The sequence below is a fragment of the Neophocaena asiaeorientalis genome, unplaced genomic scaffold, assembly GCF_003031525.2.
Source record: "Neophocaena asiaeorientalis asiaeorientalis breed wild unplaced genomic scaffold, Neophocaena_asiaeorientalis_V1.1 scaffold1013, whole genome shotgun sequence".
NCBI classification, from domain to species: Eukaryota; Metazoa; Chordata; class Mammalia; order Artiodactyla; family Phocoenidae; genus Neophocaena; species Neophocaena asiaeorientalis.
Window position 1 is genome coordinate 71,823 of NW_020174348.1, and position 16,540 is coordinate 88,362.

Here is a 16,540-nt window from a genome sequence, read left to right on the forward strand (position 1 = left end):
TGTTGCTGTGGAGAAATCCAAAGTTATTCTGATTCCTGAAATCCTGAGTATATGTTTATGTGAACCTAATTTTTGTTTTTATTTTTCCTCTCTGGAAGCTTTCAGAATCTTCTCTTTGCCCCATACTCTGTAATTTCAATGCTGATGTGTATTAGTGTGAATCTTTTTTCCTCTGTTGTACTGGATAACTGGTGGCTCTTTTAATCTGGAAATCCAGGTCCTTGAATTCTGGGGAATTTTCTTTGTTATTTTGTCATTAATTTCTTTCCCTCTACTGACCTTGATCTTTCTTTCTATAACTTCTCTTGCTTGGACCTTGAATTCTGTACTGGTCTTATATTTTTCTTGTCTTTTGTTCCCCTATTTTCTTCTCTCTACATTTTTACTCCACTTTTGAGGAGAATTTCCTTAATTTTATCTTTCAACTGTTGTTGAATTTTTTTGTTGTGCTAATATGTGTTTGAATTCAGTAGCTCTTTTTGTTTTCTAAATGTTCTTGAATTGTAGCCATCTTTACTTTCATTGTTTTAATGCATAGTGAGCTATTTTCTTTCTAGAGGGCATGTAAATATTCACTGAACATTTCTTCTAGATTCTTTAATCTATTTCTCTTTGATATTTAATTCCTGAATCCATTTGGAATTTTTTTCTTACGTGGTAACGTGTTAGGATTTCTCCTCCCCATTAATAATCAGTTTTTCTAAAAACCATTCATGGATTAATCATCATCGTCTTTTTTTTTTCTTTCAGTTTGTACTGTCTGCTTCTATCGTGGGTGTCACTGTCGGTGTTTTCTTACTAACATTCATCTCTCTAGTCTAATATTATTCCTTGATGCAGAAGATTATGCAGGATGGGAGTTTACTAAATCTGTTTTTTGTCATTCCTTAACAATACACTGTCTACTCCAAGCAATTGAATGTCTTCTTATTCATTGTTGCAAGACATTTATATCAATCCTTTTTTATGTTTCTGGCTTTTTTCATTAATTTTACTTCATTCTGGGTGTGAATCTTTTTGTTTAATGTAGCTTTCTAGTCAGGTCATTTGTTTACCATTATTCATGTAAACCCTATTTAATGTTAAGGCTTTCATTTGAGACTGAATTGGGACCTTATAAATACAATTCATGGTATAAAATATCTACCACTTATTTATACCTCAAAGGTTTTTTGTCACTGAAGAAGGAAAGTGAGGATTTGGAGTCATACTTTATGTTCAGCCAATTTGTATTGACCATTTAATCTTTTTTTCCCTCAAATGTAGTATGAATTGGCTCATGTTTACCATTGTCAGTCTTGCATAGTTTTTCATATTCCAGTAAATTGATCTGACTGTCATAGCTTTGGGATCCTTGAGCAATGTACTATTTTAATACATTCAAAGCATTGACTCTCTAGTTTTATTACATAGTTGCTTATCTCACTGAGCTGTATTTAATTATATCTCACTGTTGGAGGGCATTCAGACTCCTCCTTTCAACTCTCCGACTTAAGACTTATTGTCAGTGACATATGCAGTAGTAGAAATCAACTGTACCGAATTGAAAGGAAAAATACACACATTATACTTTACTTAACAGGATATTGGCTTTTCACTTTTGTTCTACCAGTCAGACTACCAAAGATTTAGATCTTACCATGATAGAAATGTAAAACCGACTTTTTTTAGGAAGGAAATTTTATACTTTCAGGAATTCAGTCATTATAGTTATCATTTATAGCAAGTTGTTAAAATGTTAGCAATTGAAAGAAGTTGTGGTTATACTCCTTTTTCCCACTGGTGATTACATACTAATAGTGTGACTATTACTTTATAATTTAAGTTTTCTTATACCATGTTCTAAATATATAAATTGCCAGACTCTGAGAGATAATTAAATTCAGAAGACTAAGGAGGCTAACCTAGAAGTTAAGTTTAGGTTGAGAAAGGTCATGATTATTTTCTTCCAGGTATTTCAGACTCCTCAAGTGATATGATACTTGACTTTATCCATTCTAGTTTGTCGTAGATCCTCTTTTTTTCCATACTTTGAGCTCCTGTGTTGCTGAACTTATTTTTCTACGTACTGGGAAATTCTTACCTCAGATTCTGAAGATGTCCTGGTAACATTTTGATATCCTGGTAACACTTACCTAACAGGTAAATTTTTCTGATTCAAAGTTAATTTGGTCAGAGTACTATCTTTAAGTACTTTTCTTTGCAAGTGGTAGGCTTTTAATAATTGGGTACCGAATGAAATAGCTGCAACACTATTATAAGATCCATCTTGTAAATAGAATTTGAGCAGATAAAGGAATTAGGAGTGGTTTATGCATTCTAAAAGCACTTACGGTATGCTGGAACCTGAGATTCAAAGGTGAGGAAGATGCCATCCCTACTTTTGGTAAGGCAAAGTGGCAAGTACCTGGGCTCTTCAGAGTTAAATTGCTTTGCTCTAGTGCTGCCTCCAGTACATACTAGCTCTGTTACCTTGAGCACATTATTTGGCCTTTACAAGCTTCAGTTGTGTCATTTCAAACATGATAATCATGATTTCTATAAAGTGCTAAGGAGAGCATTTACAGTCGCTGTTCAATAGATGTTAGCTGTTACTGTTGGAGGAGTCATTATGGATCAGATGCTCAGGCTGAACTGGAATAAGGCTAGAGTGAATATCAGAAAGAAGATTGCCCAGTGGGAGCAATCTTCTAGATACCTATCTTCCCTTGACCTTATCTGACTCTCAGAGGTTAAACTTCAAGACCCTAGACCACTTATTTAATTATAATGCTGTGATATAAATATAATATGAACCACAGAAGGAAAAAATTATACTGTGTTTATATTACTGTAATGTTGCTGTGTTTCTGCAGATTCCTTACAAGTAAAGGAAGCAATTAGTTTTTCAGCACATCCCTCAATGGACTGCTTTTCACTGTATTACTTAAATAATAAGTAGGTACCAAAGTAGACATGTCAAATAATTGAAGAAGGTCGAATTAACTAATGTTAAAAAAATCATAGTACATTATGCCCCTTTTTTGTAGAATAAATAATTTTTTAAAATTTCTGTCAATGTTAAAATTATTAAAGAATGTATTTATGCTTTTTTTTATATGTACCATCCTAGCATATTCACTCTTTGTTTTATAAAATTTCATGTTTTTCTGAATCATGGTGTAGTACACCTGAAACTAACACAGTATTATAAATCAAATATACTTCAATAAAAAATTTTTTTTAGATTCATGTTTTATCTTTTCATTTCTAACTTAACACATACTGTTATCTTACCACTGTTTTATAAATGGCAAATACACTTGTGTACATAGGTTACTTCCATTTTTTCACAGGAGAGAGTCTTGTGCAAAGATGGTTCAGCACTTATCCAAGGATATGTATAAAATATGATCTAAGAATGTGCTTTTGTAGTTCAGGTCTAGTTTTGTAAAACATAAGTCTAAAAAGTTAAAACCAGATATTGCTTTGGATTTTTGCCTCTTACTTCCATAAGATGATCATGCCTTGAATTATTTTCTTCAACTGGTATCTTAATTTTTAATACTAATTTATAGCTATATCTCTTACATAGTATTAAAGTATGAGTCTCTCATGCTTTTAAAAAAGAGGGTAGTTATAAACATTTATTATATCTCTCATCTGAAAACTAAAATGAATAATAACAAATAATTATTTGTATTTCTCAATTTATAAGTGGATAGCCTACTCATGATTTTCATTATAGAACTCTCTGAAAGATTATGCTACTTTCTGTGTAGCCTCATACAGTGTTGCCAACATGGATATTTTTCGTGGAACCCAGAGTTAAATTTTTCTACTCTGTTCTTTATATGATTGACTCCAGGTAGGTACTGGTTTTTGTCTCTCCTGCTTACTTTTTCTGTATGTTTTGTCTGATTATAGGGAGAAGACTTACATAATAGCTCTTTATCCTATTATGTACAGCCTGAAATCTTCTATCATTTTCATTTCCGCCAGGATAGAATAGAGGGATGAACTGAGACGTTGACTTCCATCCTCATTCTGCCACCAACTAACTGTGTGATTCCTCTGTGCCTCACTTCCATCATCTGTAATATAAAGTCATTTACCTAAATGAACTCGACAAGACTCTTCTGACTCTTAAAAAACAATCTCATGGTTCTTTTTAAAATTGTGGTGTAAAACACGTAACATGAAATATACCTTCTTATCAAAATGTTAGGTATACTGTATACAATTTTTCATCTTGCAAGACTGAATATCTGTACCTGTTGAACAGCAAGTCCCCATTTCCCCCTTCCCCCAGCCCCTGACAACCACCATTCTACTTTCTTTTTTTTAAGACTGACTACTTTAGATAGTTATACAAGTAGAACCATGTGATATTTGTCCTTCTGTGACTGGCTTGTTTCACATAGCATAATGTCCTCAAGATTTATCCATACTGTAGTATATGACAGGATTTCTTTTTTTAAGGCTGAGTAATATTCCATTGTGTGTGTATACCACATTTTATTTATCCATCCATCCACTGATGGATATTTAGGTTATTTCCATCTCTTAGCTATTGTGAATAATGCTGCAGTGAACATGGGGGTGCTAATATCTCTTTGAGATCCTGATTTCAATTCCTTTGAAATATTTCAGTTATTTGAAACATTTTAAAATACTCATGTGTATTTTATTATAAAAAATAACAGTGCCAAGTTAAACAAGTCAAACAATTCAAGTTTGTTTATATTCCATAAAATATTATAGAAAATTGTGTTTCAATAAAAAGACTCTTGTTTCAGAACAGACAGCTAATAGCAACTGAGCAGTTAATGTTTTTTTGTGAATAAATTTTAAAAGAGACTACTGCCTGTCCTGAATTTCCAGAAGTGGGATTGCTGGATCATATGTTAGTTTTATTTTTAATTTTTTGAGGAACCTCCGTACGGTTTTTCATAGTGACTGCACCATTTTACATTCTGCCAACAGTGTACAAGGATTCCAGTCTTTCTCCATCCTTGCCAACACCTGTTATTTTCTAGTTTACTGGTAATGGCCATTCTAACAGGTATGAGGTGATATCTCACTGTGGTTTTGATTTGCATTTCCCTGATGATTAGTGATATTAAGCATCTTTTCATATACCTGTGGCCATTTGTATTTCTTCTTTGGAAAATGTCTATTCAAGTCCTTTGCTCATTTTTTAAAATCAGGTTATTTGTTTGTTTATATTTTTGTTGTTGAATTGTAGGGTTTCCTGATATGTCTTGGGTATTAACCCCTTATCAGATATATGGTTTGCAAATTTTTTTATTATTCCATATGTTGCCTTTTTTTACTATGTTTTCTTGGCTGTACAGAAGCTTTTCAGTTTGAAGTAGGCCCACTTGTCTGTTTTTGCTTTTGTTGCTTGTGCATTTGGTGTCATATACAAGAAATCAACGCCAGGAGCAAAGTTAGGAAGTTTTTACCCTATGTTTTCTTCTAGGAGTTTTATAGTTTCAGGTCTTATGTTTAAGTCTTTAATTCATTTTGAGTTGATTATTGTGTATGGTGTAAGATAAGGGTCCAATATCCTTCTTTTGCATGGAGATATCCAGTTTTCCCTGGATTGTTTGCAGAGACTATCCTCTCCCCATTGTATATCCTTGGCTCCTTGTCATAAATTAATTGATCGTATATACATAGGTTTATTTCTGGGCCCTCTGTTCTATTCCATTGGTTTATATGTTTGTCCTTGTGCCAGTGTCATACTGTTTTGATTACTGTAACTTTGTAATATGTTTTGAGGTTATTCAGGGTCCTTTGTGGTTCCATATGAATTTTATGATTGTTTTTCTATTGTGCAAAAATAAAATTCCATTGGGATTTTGACAGGGATTACATTGAATTTGTAGACTTTTATGGGTAGTATGGACATTTTAACAATATTAGGTTTTCAGATCTATGAACGCAAGATGTCTTTCCATTTATTTGTGTTGTCTTTAATTTCTTTAAGCAATGTCTTGTAGTTTTCAATATTCAAGTCTTTAACCTTGTAGTTAAGTTTATTCCTAAGTATTTTATTCTTTTTGAGCTATTGTAAATGCGATTGTTTCCTTAATTTTCTTTTTGGATTGTTCATTGTTAGTGTATAGAAACACAACTGATTTTTTTTTTTTTTTGCGGTACGTGGGCCTCTCACTGTTGTGGCCTCTCCTGTTGCGGAGCACAGGCTCCGGACATGCAGGCCCAGCGGCCATGGCTCACGGGCCCAGCCGCTCCGCGGCATGTGAGATCCTCCTGGACTGGGGCACGAACCTGCGTCCCCTGCATTGGCAGGTGGACTCCCAACCACTGCGCCACCAGGAAGCCCCACAACTGATTTTTAATGTTTGTTTTGTATCCTGCAACTCTCCTGAATTCATTTATTAGTTTTAATTAACTTTTTGGTGTGTGGAATCACTAGAGTTTTCTACATACAAGATCATGTTATCACAGAGATAATTTTACTTCCTCCTTTCTTTTTTTTTCCTTTTTGGCTGCGTTGGGTCTCAGTTGCAGCACACAGGATCTTTGTTGCAGCATGCAGTATCCTCCACTGTGGTGTGCAAGCTCTTTATTGTGGCACACAGGCTTCTCTCTAGTTGCGGTGTGCAGGTTTTCTCTCTCCAGTTGTGGTGTGTGGGCTCCAGAGCACACGGGCTCTGTAGTTGCAGCATGTGGGCTCTCTAGTTGAAGCATGTGGGCTCAGTAGTTGTGGCACATGGGCTTAGTTGCCCTGTGACATGTGGGATCTTAGTTCCGCAACCAGGGATCGAACCCGTGTCCCCGGCATTGGAAGGCGTATTCTTTACCACTGGACCACCAGGGAAGTCCCTACTTTTTCCTTTCTGATTTGGATGACTTTCATTTTTTTTTCTCACCTAGTTGTTCTGCCTAGAACTTCTGGTACTATGTTGAATAGAAATGGCAAGAGTGGGCACCGTTGCCTTGTTCCTGATCTTAGAGGAAAAGTTTTTCGTTTTTATTTTTTAGTATGATATTAGCTGTGGGCTTTTCATAGTCATAGAGCCTTTATTATTTTGAGGTAATTTTCTTCCGTTCCTAGTTTAGTAAATGTTCTTGTCATGAAAGTGTGCTGAGTTTTGTCAAACACTTTTTCTGTGACTATTGAGATGATCATGTGATTTTATCTTTCATTCTATTAATGTAGTTTATAACATTGATTGATTTTCATGTTGAACCATCCTTGCACTCCAGGGATAAATCCCACTTAGTCATGATTTATGATCCTTTCAATGTGTTGTTGAATTCTGTTTGCTAGTATTTTGTTGAGTCTTTTTGCATCTGTTCATTAGGGATGTTTGCCTGTAGTTTTCTTTTCTTGTAATGTCTTTGTCTGGTTTTAGTATGAGAATAATGCTGGTCTCATATAATGAGTCCAGAAGTGTTCCCACCTCTTCGATTTTTAGGGACGAGTTTAAGAAGGATTGGTGTTAATTCTCCTTTAAATGTTTGGTAGAATTCACATGTGAAGTTATCTGGTCCTGGGCTTTTCTATGTTGGGAGGTTTTTGATTGCTGACTCAATCTCCTTCTTTATAATTGGTCTGTTCAGATTTTCTATTTCTTCATGATTCAGTCTTCGTGAGAAGTATATTTCTAGGAATTTAGCCTTTTCTTCTAGGTTATCCCATTTATTGTGGTATAATTGTACATGGTTGTCTCAAAATCCATTGTATTTTTTTGGTATCAGTTATGTCTCTTCTTTCATTTCTGATTTTGAGTCTTCTCTCTTTTTTTCTTAGTCTAGCTAAAGGGTTGTCAATTTTGTTGATGTTCTAAAATACTAACTTTTAATTTTGTTGATTTTTTTCTGTTATTTACTTCATTTATTTCTACTTTAATTTCCATTATTTCCTTCCCTCTGCTAACTTTGAACTTAGTTTATTCTTCTTTTTCTAGTCCCTTGAGGTATAAGATTAGAGTATTTATTTGAGATACTTTTTCTTTCTTTTTTAAAATTGAAATATAGTTGATTTACACTATTACACTAATCTCAGGTGTGTAACATAATGATTCAAAATTTTTATAGATTATACTCCATTTATAGTAATTATAAAATATTGGCTAGATTCCCTGTGCTGTACAACATATCCTTGTAGTTTATTTATTTATTTATTTATTATTTTTTTTTGCGGTATGCGGGCCTCTCACTGTTGTGGCCTCTCCTGTTGCAGAGCACAGGCTCCGGACGCACAGGCTCAGCGGCCATGGCTCATGGGCCCAGACGCTCCGTGGCATGTGGGATCTTCCCGGACTGGGGCACGAACCCATGTCCCCTGCATCTGCAGGTGGACTCTCAACCATTGTGCCACAAGGGAAGCCCTAGTTTATTTATTTTATACATAGTAGTTTGTATAAACTTAATCCCCTATCCTTATATTGCCCCTCCCCTCTTCCCTCTTCCCACCAGTAATGACTAGTTTGTTCTCTATATCTGTTAATCTGTTTCCTTTTTGTTATATTTACTAGTTTGTTTTATTTTTTAGATTTTTACATGTAAGTGATAGCATACAGTATTTGTCTTTCTCTGTCTGACTTATTTCATTAAGCATAGACCATCCAGGTCCATCCATTTTGTTGCAAATGGAAAAATTTTATTCTTTATTTATGGCTGAGTAGTATTCCATTGTGTGTATGTATATATGTGTGTGTGTCTATGTCACATGTTTTTTATCCATTCATCTGTTGATGAACAGTGTGTTATTTAGTTTCGATGTATTTGTGAATTTTCCTGTGTTCTTACTAATATTTATTTCTAGATTCACTCCACTGTGGTAAGAAAAGATAGTATGATTTCAGTCTTCTTAAATTTGTTATTTTGTGACCTAACATGTGGATCTTTCCTGGAGAATGTTGTGTTTGCACTTGAGAAGAATTTGTATTTTCTTGCTGTTGGATGGAATGTTCTGTATATGTCTGTTAGTTTCATTCAGTCCATAGTGTTGTTCATGTCCTCTGTTTTCTTATTGATCTTCTGTCTGGATGTTCTATTTATTATTGAAAGTGGTGTAATGAAATCTACTATTATATGTGTTGGTATGTATTTCTCCGTTCAGTTTTGTCAATATTTGCTTTGTATATTTGAGCATACTTATATTGCTCTGATGTTGGGTGCATATATATTTATAATTGTTTAACTTCCTGGTGAATTGACTCTTTTATCATTATATAATGTTCGTCTTTGTTTCTTGTGACAGTTTTTGACTTAGTCTATTTTGCATGGTATAAGTTATGCTATCCTTGCTTTCTTTTAGAGGTTACTATTTGCATAGAGTATCTTTTTTTGTCATTTTTATTTTTAGCCTACGTGTGTCCTGAAATATAAAGTAAATCTCTTGTAGACAGCATTTAGTTGTATCTTGTCTTTTAGCTTTTAGCCACTCTGTCTTTTGATTGGGGAGTTTAATCCATTTACATTTAAAGTAATTATAAATCAGGAAGGACGTAATATTGCCATTTTGTTAACTGGTTTTTGTCTGAATTATAGCTGTTGTGTCCCTCTTTTCCTCTCTTTCCGTCTTTGTGTTTTGTTGATTTTTTTGTAGTGAAATACTTTGATTCCTTACTCATTATCTTTTATGTATCTTCTATAGGTATTTTCTTTGTGGTTACCATGGCACTTAACTGAAACCACCTTACATTTATAATAGCCTATTTTAAGCTCGTAATAACTTAACTTTAATTGCATGTAAAAGTTCTACTTTTTCAACCCCCCCACACACTTTATGGTATTGATGTCACAACTTACATCTTTTTATGTTGTGTATCTATTAACATATCTTTATAGTTAGCTATTTATATTTATGTCTTTATCTCCTATTCTAGTATTAAAAGTGACATATTACAGTATTCTATATTTTTCTATACATTTACCTTTATCACTGAGCTTTATACTTTTATATATTTTTATGTTGCAGTCTAATGTTCTTTCCTTTCAACTTGAAGGACTTCCTTTAGCATTTCTTGTAAGGGAGGCCTAGTGAATGAACTCCCTCAGCTTTTGTTTATCTAGAAAAGTATTTCTCCTACATTTTTGAAAGAAAGTTTTGCTAGATATAGTATTCTTAGTTGGCTGGGTTTTTTTGTTTGATTGTTTGCACTTTGAATATATCATTCTGCATGCCCATCTGGCCTACAAGATATCTGCTGAGAAACCTGCTGATAGTCTTATGGGAGGGGTTTCCTTAATGATTCCATCATTTGAAATCAAATTTTTAAAATCAAGGACTTGAATTCTGAAGGAGGGAAAGAAAACATTGAGTTTTATGAAACTAGGAGGTCTTGAGACAGTGAATTATAGGGCACTTGCCGGCTTATTTTAAATTTAAGGTAAAGGCAGAGTATTCATTCTCTGCTTTTTTTGCTTCCAGAGAATAGAAGACTCAAGAACAGAGGAATCAAGAGCCCATAATGACATCTCAAGTAAATCAATAAATACACATATGTCTTTTCATTTGGAAAACAACAGCTCAGACTTTATGCAAAAAATGTTTTCCACACATATATATCTATATCTATGTTTTCCTAATGAAATAACACCTATTTTCTTTTTCCATTGATTTGAGAATTTAATATGAACTAGAATAGCCTCAAGATCTAAGATTATTTCCTGTAAAAATTTCCCACTTTGTTTTTTAATTTCTGAACTTACCAGAGAAAACTAAACACCCTTACATACTTCTTTAGGTCTGAGGATCATGAAGGAGGTGTACTCTTTAGCATAAGTAGAATACTTTATTTCTTTCCTGACAATATAATTTAAACATTTGTTAAAAGCCATATAATTAAATTCACTATTTTGTAAAATGCCACTATATGTACTGATTGCCCTTCTCAGAACTAAGAATCTGTCAAACTGTCTTGGTAGAGATCTTCCCAGAAGGAGTAATTCATTGAGGCCTGTGCAGTGCAATCTAAGATAACCTTTTTTAATTAAAATGGGGAATTAAAAAGCCAATTCAAAAATTTGTTTCCTTTTGTTTGCTCAAGGTGAGGGTGCTGGAACTTCTGTTCCAATAGAGCCCCAGCAGTTGTTAAAAACATCATAAATTCTGCCTGTGTGTTGTGTGTCTGTGGCCATTCCATGTGTAGCTCCAAATGCTGTTGTGGTATGTGATGGTCAGGCCCATTAATGAGTCATTGTTTAACTGTCACTTTTTTGTTGGCAGGGTTAAGAGGATTTTTTTTTTCCTTCTTGAGATTGAATTAAAATAGATGGCTTCTAAGCTTAGAAGGAACAAGTTTTCTAAGACTACAGCAGATAGAGGAAATTTATCAATTTCTGGGTAACAAACTTGTCAAATGCACTATAAGGAAAATAAATTTTTTTTGGCATTACATTTTGTGCCATCAAGTAGAGATCCTTGCTCATAATAGGTGTTCACTTAATGATTTTAAAATGTAGTTTTATATATTTATTAAAAATATAAAAATAAAATATACATATAAATATATTTTATATATATTTATAATATATAATTCACATGCTATTTAATTAATTCATTCAAAGTGTACAAAGTGACTTTTAGTATATTCACAGAATTGTGCAACCATAATGACAGATAATTTAAGAACATTTTCATCACCACCAAAAGAAACATTGTACCCATTAGCAATCACTCCCCATTTTCTCCTATACCTCCCTGATCCTAAGCAATTGCTTTCTGTCTCTGTAGATTTGCCTATTCTGGACATTTCATATAAATGGATCATATAATATGTGGTCTTTTGTGACTGGCTTCTTTTACTTCACTCGATGTTTTCATGGTTCATCCATGTTGATTACTTTTTCATGGCAGAATAATATTCTATCATATGGACATGCTGTATTTTATTTATCCCTTCATCAGTTGATGGATATTTGGGTTGTTTCCACTATTTGGCTATTATTAATTATACCTCTGTGAACATTCACATGTAAGTTTTCATGTGGATGTATGTTTTAATTTCTCTTGGGTATGTACTTAGGAGTACAGTTACTAGATCATATGGTAATTCTGTTTAACCAGTTGAGAAACTGTCAGACTGTTTTCCAAAGGGGCTGCACCATTTCACTTTCCCACTGGCAGTGTATGAAGGTCCCAATTTCTCCACATCCTTGCTAACACTTAATGTGGTTTCAAGCCATCCTATTGGGTATGAAGTCATGCATCATTTGATTTTGATTTGCATTTATGTCATGGCTAATGCTGATTGAGTATCTTTTCATTTTTTTTTGGCCATTTGTTTATCTTCTTTGGAGAAGTATCTCTTTAGATCCTTTGCTCTTTTAAAATTGAGTCATTTGTCCTTTATTATGGAGTTGTACGAATTCTTCATATATTCTGGATGTAAGTTCCTCATTAGATATATGATTTGCAAATATTTTATTCCATTCTGTGGGTTGTTCTTTTCATTTTCTTTATAGCGTCTTTTGAAGGACAAATATTTTTAATTTGATGAAATGTTTTGTTTTCCTTTGTTGCTCATACTTTTGGTGTCATATCTAAGAAGGCTTTGCCTAACTCAAGGTCACAAAGATTTACTCCTATATTTTCTTTAAGAGCTTTACAGTTTTTGCTCCTACATTCAGGTCTGAAATCTATTTTGAGTTAATTTTTACATGTGTTGTGAGGAAGGGGTCCAAATTAATTATTTTGCATATGGAAATACAGTTGTCAAAAATCAAACACCATTTTTCAAAGAGACTCTTCTTTCTGCATTGTATTTTCTTGGCCTTTCTGTCTAAAATCAATTGACTTAAATGTAACGATTTATTTCTAGACTCTGAGTTCTATTTCATTGATCTATATTTATATCCTCACATTAGTACCACACTATTTTGACTGCTGTAACTTTGTAATAAATTTTGAATTTGGGAAGGTTGAATCTTCAAATTTTGCTCCTTTTGAAGATTGTTTTGGCTCTTCAGGATCACTTGTTTTCAAATGAATTTTAGAATCAATTTCTGAATTTTGGCAAAGAGGCTACCTGGGATTTTGATAGGGATTGCATTGAATATGTAGATGTATTTGGGAAATAGTACCATTTTAACAATATTAAGTCTTTTGATCCACAAATGATTTTGCTCTTCTTATTTTATTGTGTCATGCATAGGGATTGAAGTATGAACGTGGAGGGAAATTTTTGTCCATTAACCCCCCTATATTACAATTGGTTTTAATTATTTTACATTGGAATAACCATTGAATATTTCACTCTGCTACTCATTAGAACTGTAAGCTTCTTTAGCGCAGGATATATATTAATTATTTTTGTATTGCTGAGAGTTTATGTCATAGTTGTTTAAGAAAAGCATTTTTTTAACACCAAAAAACCCCTGTAATATGTATATGTGTATAAAGGGATAGAACAAGGGCTCACAATGTATATGTGTATATGTGTATAAAGGGATAGAACAAGGGCTCACAGGAACAAGGGCTCTAAAAGAGATAGAATATTAGCAGTACTATGAAATTACCATTAATAACAAATGGCTAACTGACATTTTTTTAGGCTTTTAATTCATATATATTCATAGCATTCATTTGGAGAAAAATGAAATATTATTGCTTTATCGATTGATTTCTTTTAAAAGGCATAATTTATGCGTTCTTTAAATTCATTTTAGGTACCAAATCTGATTCCAGTTTTGATGTTCAAATTAGGAAGACCACTGGAACCTGTGTTATACAATGATATCTTGTATACTTTGCCTACACTTGGTGTTCACAAGGTTTGTATATTAAGCGACTTACTTTGGGGCAAAAAGAAAGTGAGACATGAATTTTGTTTGTTGTCATGTGAAATTTTGACCCTTTAATTTTGCCTTGATCACTGCTTCCCTTGTTGGGCCAAACATTTTTGTTACAATATTTAAGAATTAATTTTTAAAAATCATTTTTTCATCAAGTTTTCCCATTGGTTGTTGTCTGAGATTGGGTCTTTATGCCCCCAGAATTGCTAACTAGCTCCTCCCAAAGCTATCTCCAACCTCTGAGGAGATGGGTAATACTGTAGTAAGCTTCCGTTTCAGTCTTTATTTTATAATAAGAGGTTTTTAAGTTCCTTTGGTAACCTTGGGGTTATCCACATTTGCATTTATGAAACCAAAGTTTCTTCAATGTTTGCTAGGTGTGCATAGGACAAATTCTACGAGTAATTCAACTTCTTGGAACCACTCCGCAACTAAAAGCTGTCACTTTGCGCTTGTTGACTTCTTTATGGGAAAAACAGGTAAGCTCAGATATACACTTGTATGAATAGTAAGCATGTCCCTTTCACTGAAGAAAGGTAATTTTGTCATTATGCATGACACTTCTTTGATATAGTAATATTAGTGAGTGACATCAATGATTGCATTGAGAAATTTTGATTTAGTGTACTTTTGATCTATAATGTGGTCAGTTGTGATTGACTCTCAGAGAGAAATTGAGAATAGAAAATAATCTTATTTCCTTAATTCTGAAATTTATTTTTCCATTTGTGTGGAAAAAGTGATAGAAATATAAGTGATTAGAGCCTTTGTAATTAGAGTGAGATTTTGCCACTTTTTTCTTGTTTTATGAAATGAACAGTACATGGATCTGTAAGAAAATCCCCAGCAATCATAACAGCATTCTTTTTTTTCTGATTAGATGAAACACATTATAATTTGCAATGCAGATGTAAGATTTAGAGGTGAAAATGCTGCATAAACGGAGACAATTATTATTCAACTGAAGTTGTGAAATTACCTTTTTTGTGAAATTGCCTTTTTTGTGAAATTGCTTTTTTAGGATCGTGTCTATCCTGAACTGCAGCGTTTCATGGCCATGTCCGATGTGCCCTCTCTGTCTGTGGGCAAGGAGGTCCAATGGGAGAAACTGATAGCTAAAGCAGCATCGATCAGAGATATATGTAAGCAAAGGTAAGACATGCTTGACCTTTGGGAATGTATATCATGATATATTATTTTGCATTTAATTTTTTTATTGCAAGCAAGAAGCGAGGAAAGATAGGCAGAGGATGTTTGAGTAAGAATAAATGAATATTAAAGTCAAAATGTCTGAATGTAAAATTTAGTAACATCAGACAATAGCTTTGAGTAGCAGGCATGTCTTTTCAGGTCTAGACTTATATCTAGGTTTAGAGGCTATTTATATATCCTTTTCTGTGTAATAATTTAATGTTGTAATAGAACATATGATGTTACATTTTCTATTTTTCTATATATAAATTCTTGAAACCTAAGCAGTGGATTATCAGTCAAACTGTTCTTTCTTATATTCTCCCTATGTTATGCTGATTTTTATAAGATGTTTTAATAGAGAAGGCCTTATTTGTAACTCATTGAATGGAATTAATTATTAGGAATTATTACAAGGAGGGAAATGACCTTGAATTCCTGTGTATGCTTTAGGGTTTAGGAAGACATGAAGATGTTAGGGAGATGACTCTGCTATTCTAGGTTATGGGTTAATAACTAGGCAGGAGGTGACAAGACTGAAATAACACTAAGCAAAGCTCCACCTTGCCAGATTTCTATTTTCTTGAATTAGGGTAAGGCCAAAATCTTAGAGAGGAAATAGATTTGATACATTTGAAATGAGTTATAATCCTGCAGTTTCATATATTGATTGAGCCACTGCACTGTAGAATCCTTGGAGCATCATTCTACTTTTGTCAATGATGACACTGTGAATGGTACTTCCTGAAGCTGTGCAATGAATGGGTTGGCCCAGATGCTGATAATGTGGATGATTTCCGTTTCAAGTAAAATCTTGGATCAGACTGTATTTAAGCCTCAGCAGTTCTGCCTCTTTTCTAAGCTTCAGCCTTTTGGCAACACAAAAAACATCTTAGTCTAAAAGTTACACACGTGTTAACCCAAGACTTAAGAGTTTAGACTCTCTTGAGGTATTGGCATGGAAAAAATTTAGAGATGATAGCCGACATTTTAATTTTACATACTTAAAGATGAGGCTCAGGAGACGTTAAACATCAGATGATCAGATCAGAGTCTGTTGAAAACTTATTCAGTGAACCTTTCAGTTACCATCTCGAGATCCATCAAATTTTTCCAGTTTTGTTAAATGATTTCCATTTGGCAGACAGTGAAGCAATAGAATTCAGTCAGGCAATTTTTTTCAATTGATATTTTGTTAAATAGAGAGAAGTATTATATCGCTGAGGGGTTACAACGAATGCAGACCTGAGCATTTCTTTATGAAGTTAAAAGCATTCTGGGGGTAGCACAATATATGTGGGATAGAGGAAGGAGAGGAGGATGAGTGAGTGAATCCAGCACAGTACCTGGCATGAAGTAAGTGCTCAGTCAGTTATAATTCATATTATTATGATTTTATCATCATTATCGTCGTTATTGTGATAGGCATACCCGCCTTAGTTTGTAATACTGCTATGACCAATCATCTTCTGATCTCAAATCCCTGGGTTTACTGATGATCTCAATAAGGTAAGTCAGTTCTTTTCAGTATTATAGACGAGTTTTTGTCGATTCAGGCAATAGGTTTTGTGATTCAGGGAGAATAAAATTT

At 33.6% G+C, this 16,540-nt stretch overlaps 1 protein-coding gene across 1 annotated transcript in view; it reads left to right on the forward strand.

Moving 5' to 3' along the window:
- Window positions 1-16,540, forward strand: part of LOC112407024 (focadhesin-like) — a 223,269-nt gene that overhangs the window by 52,746 nt on the left and 153,983 nt on the right. Inside the window, 3 exon segments of the mRNA XM_024756153.1 lie at window positions 13,633-13,737; window positions 14,136-14,237; window positions 14,780-14,910. Coding sequence (XP_024611921.1) covers window positions 13,633-13,737; window positions 14,136-14,237; window positions 14,780-14,910 — 338 coding nt within the window.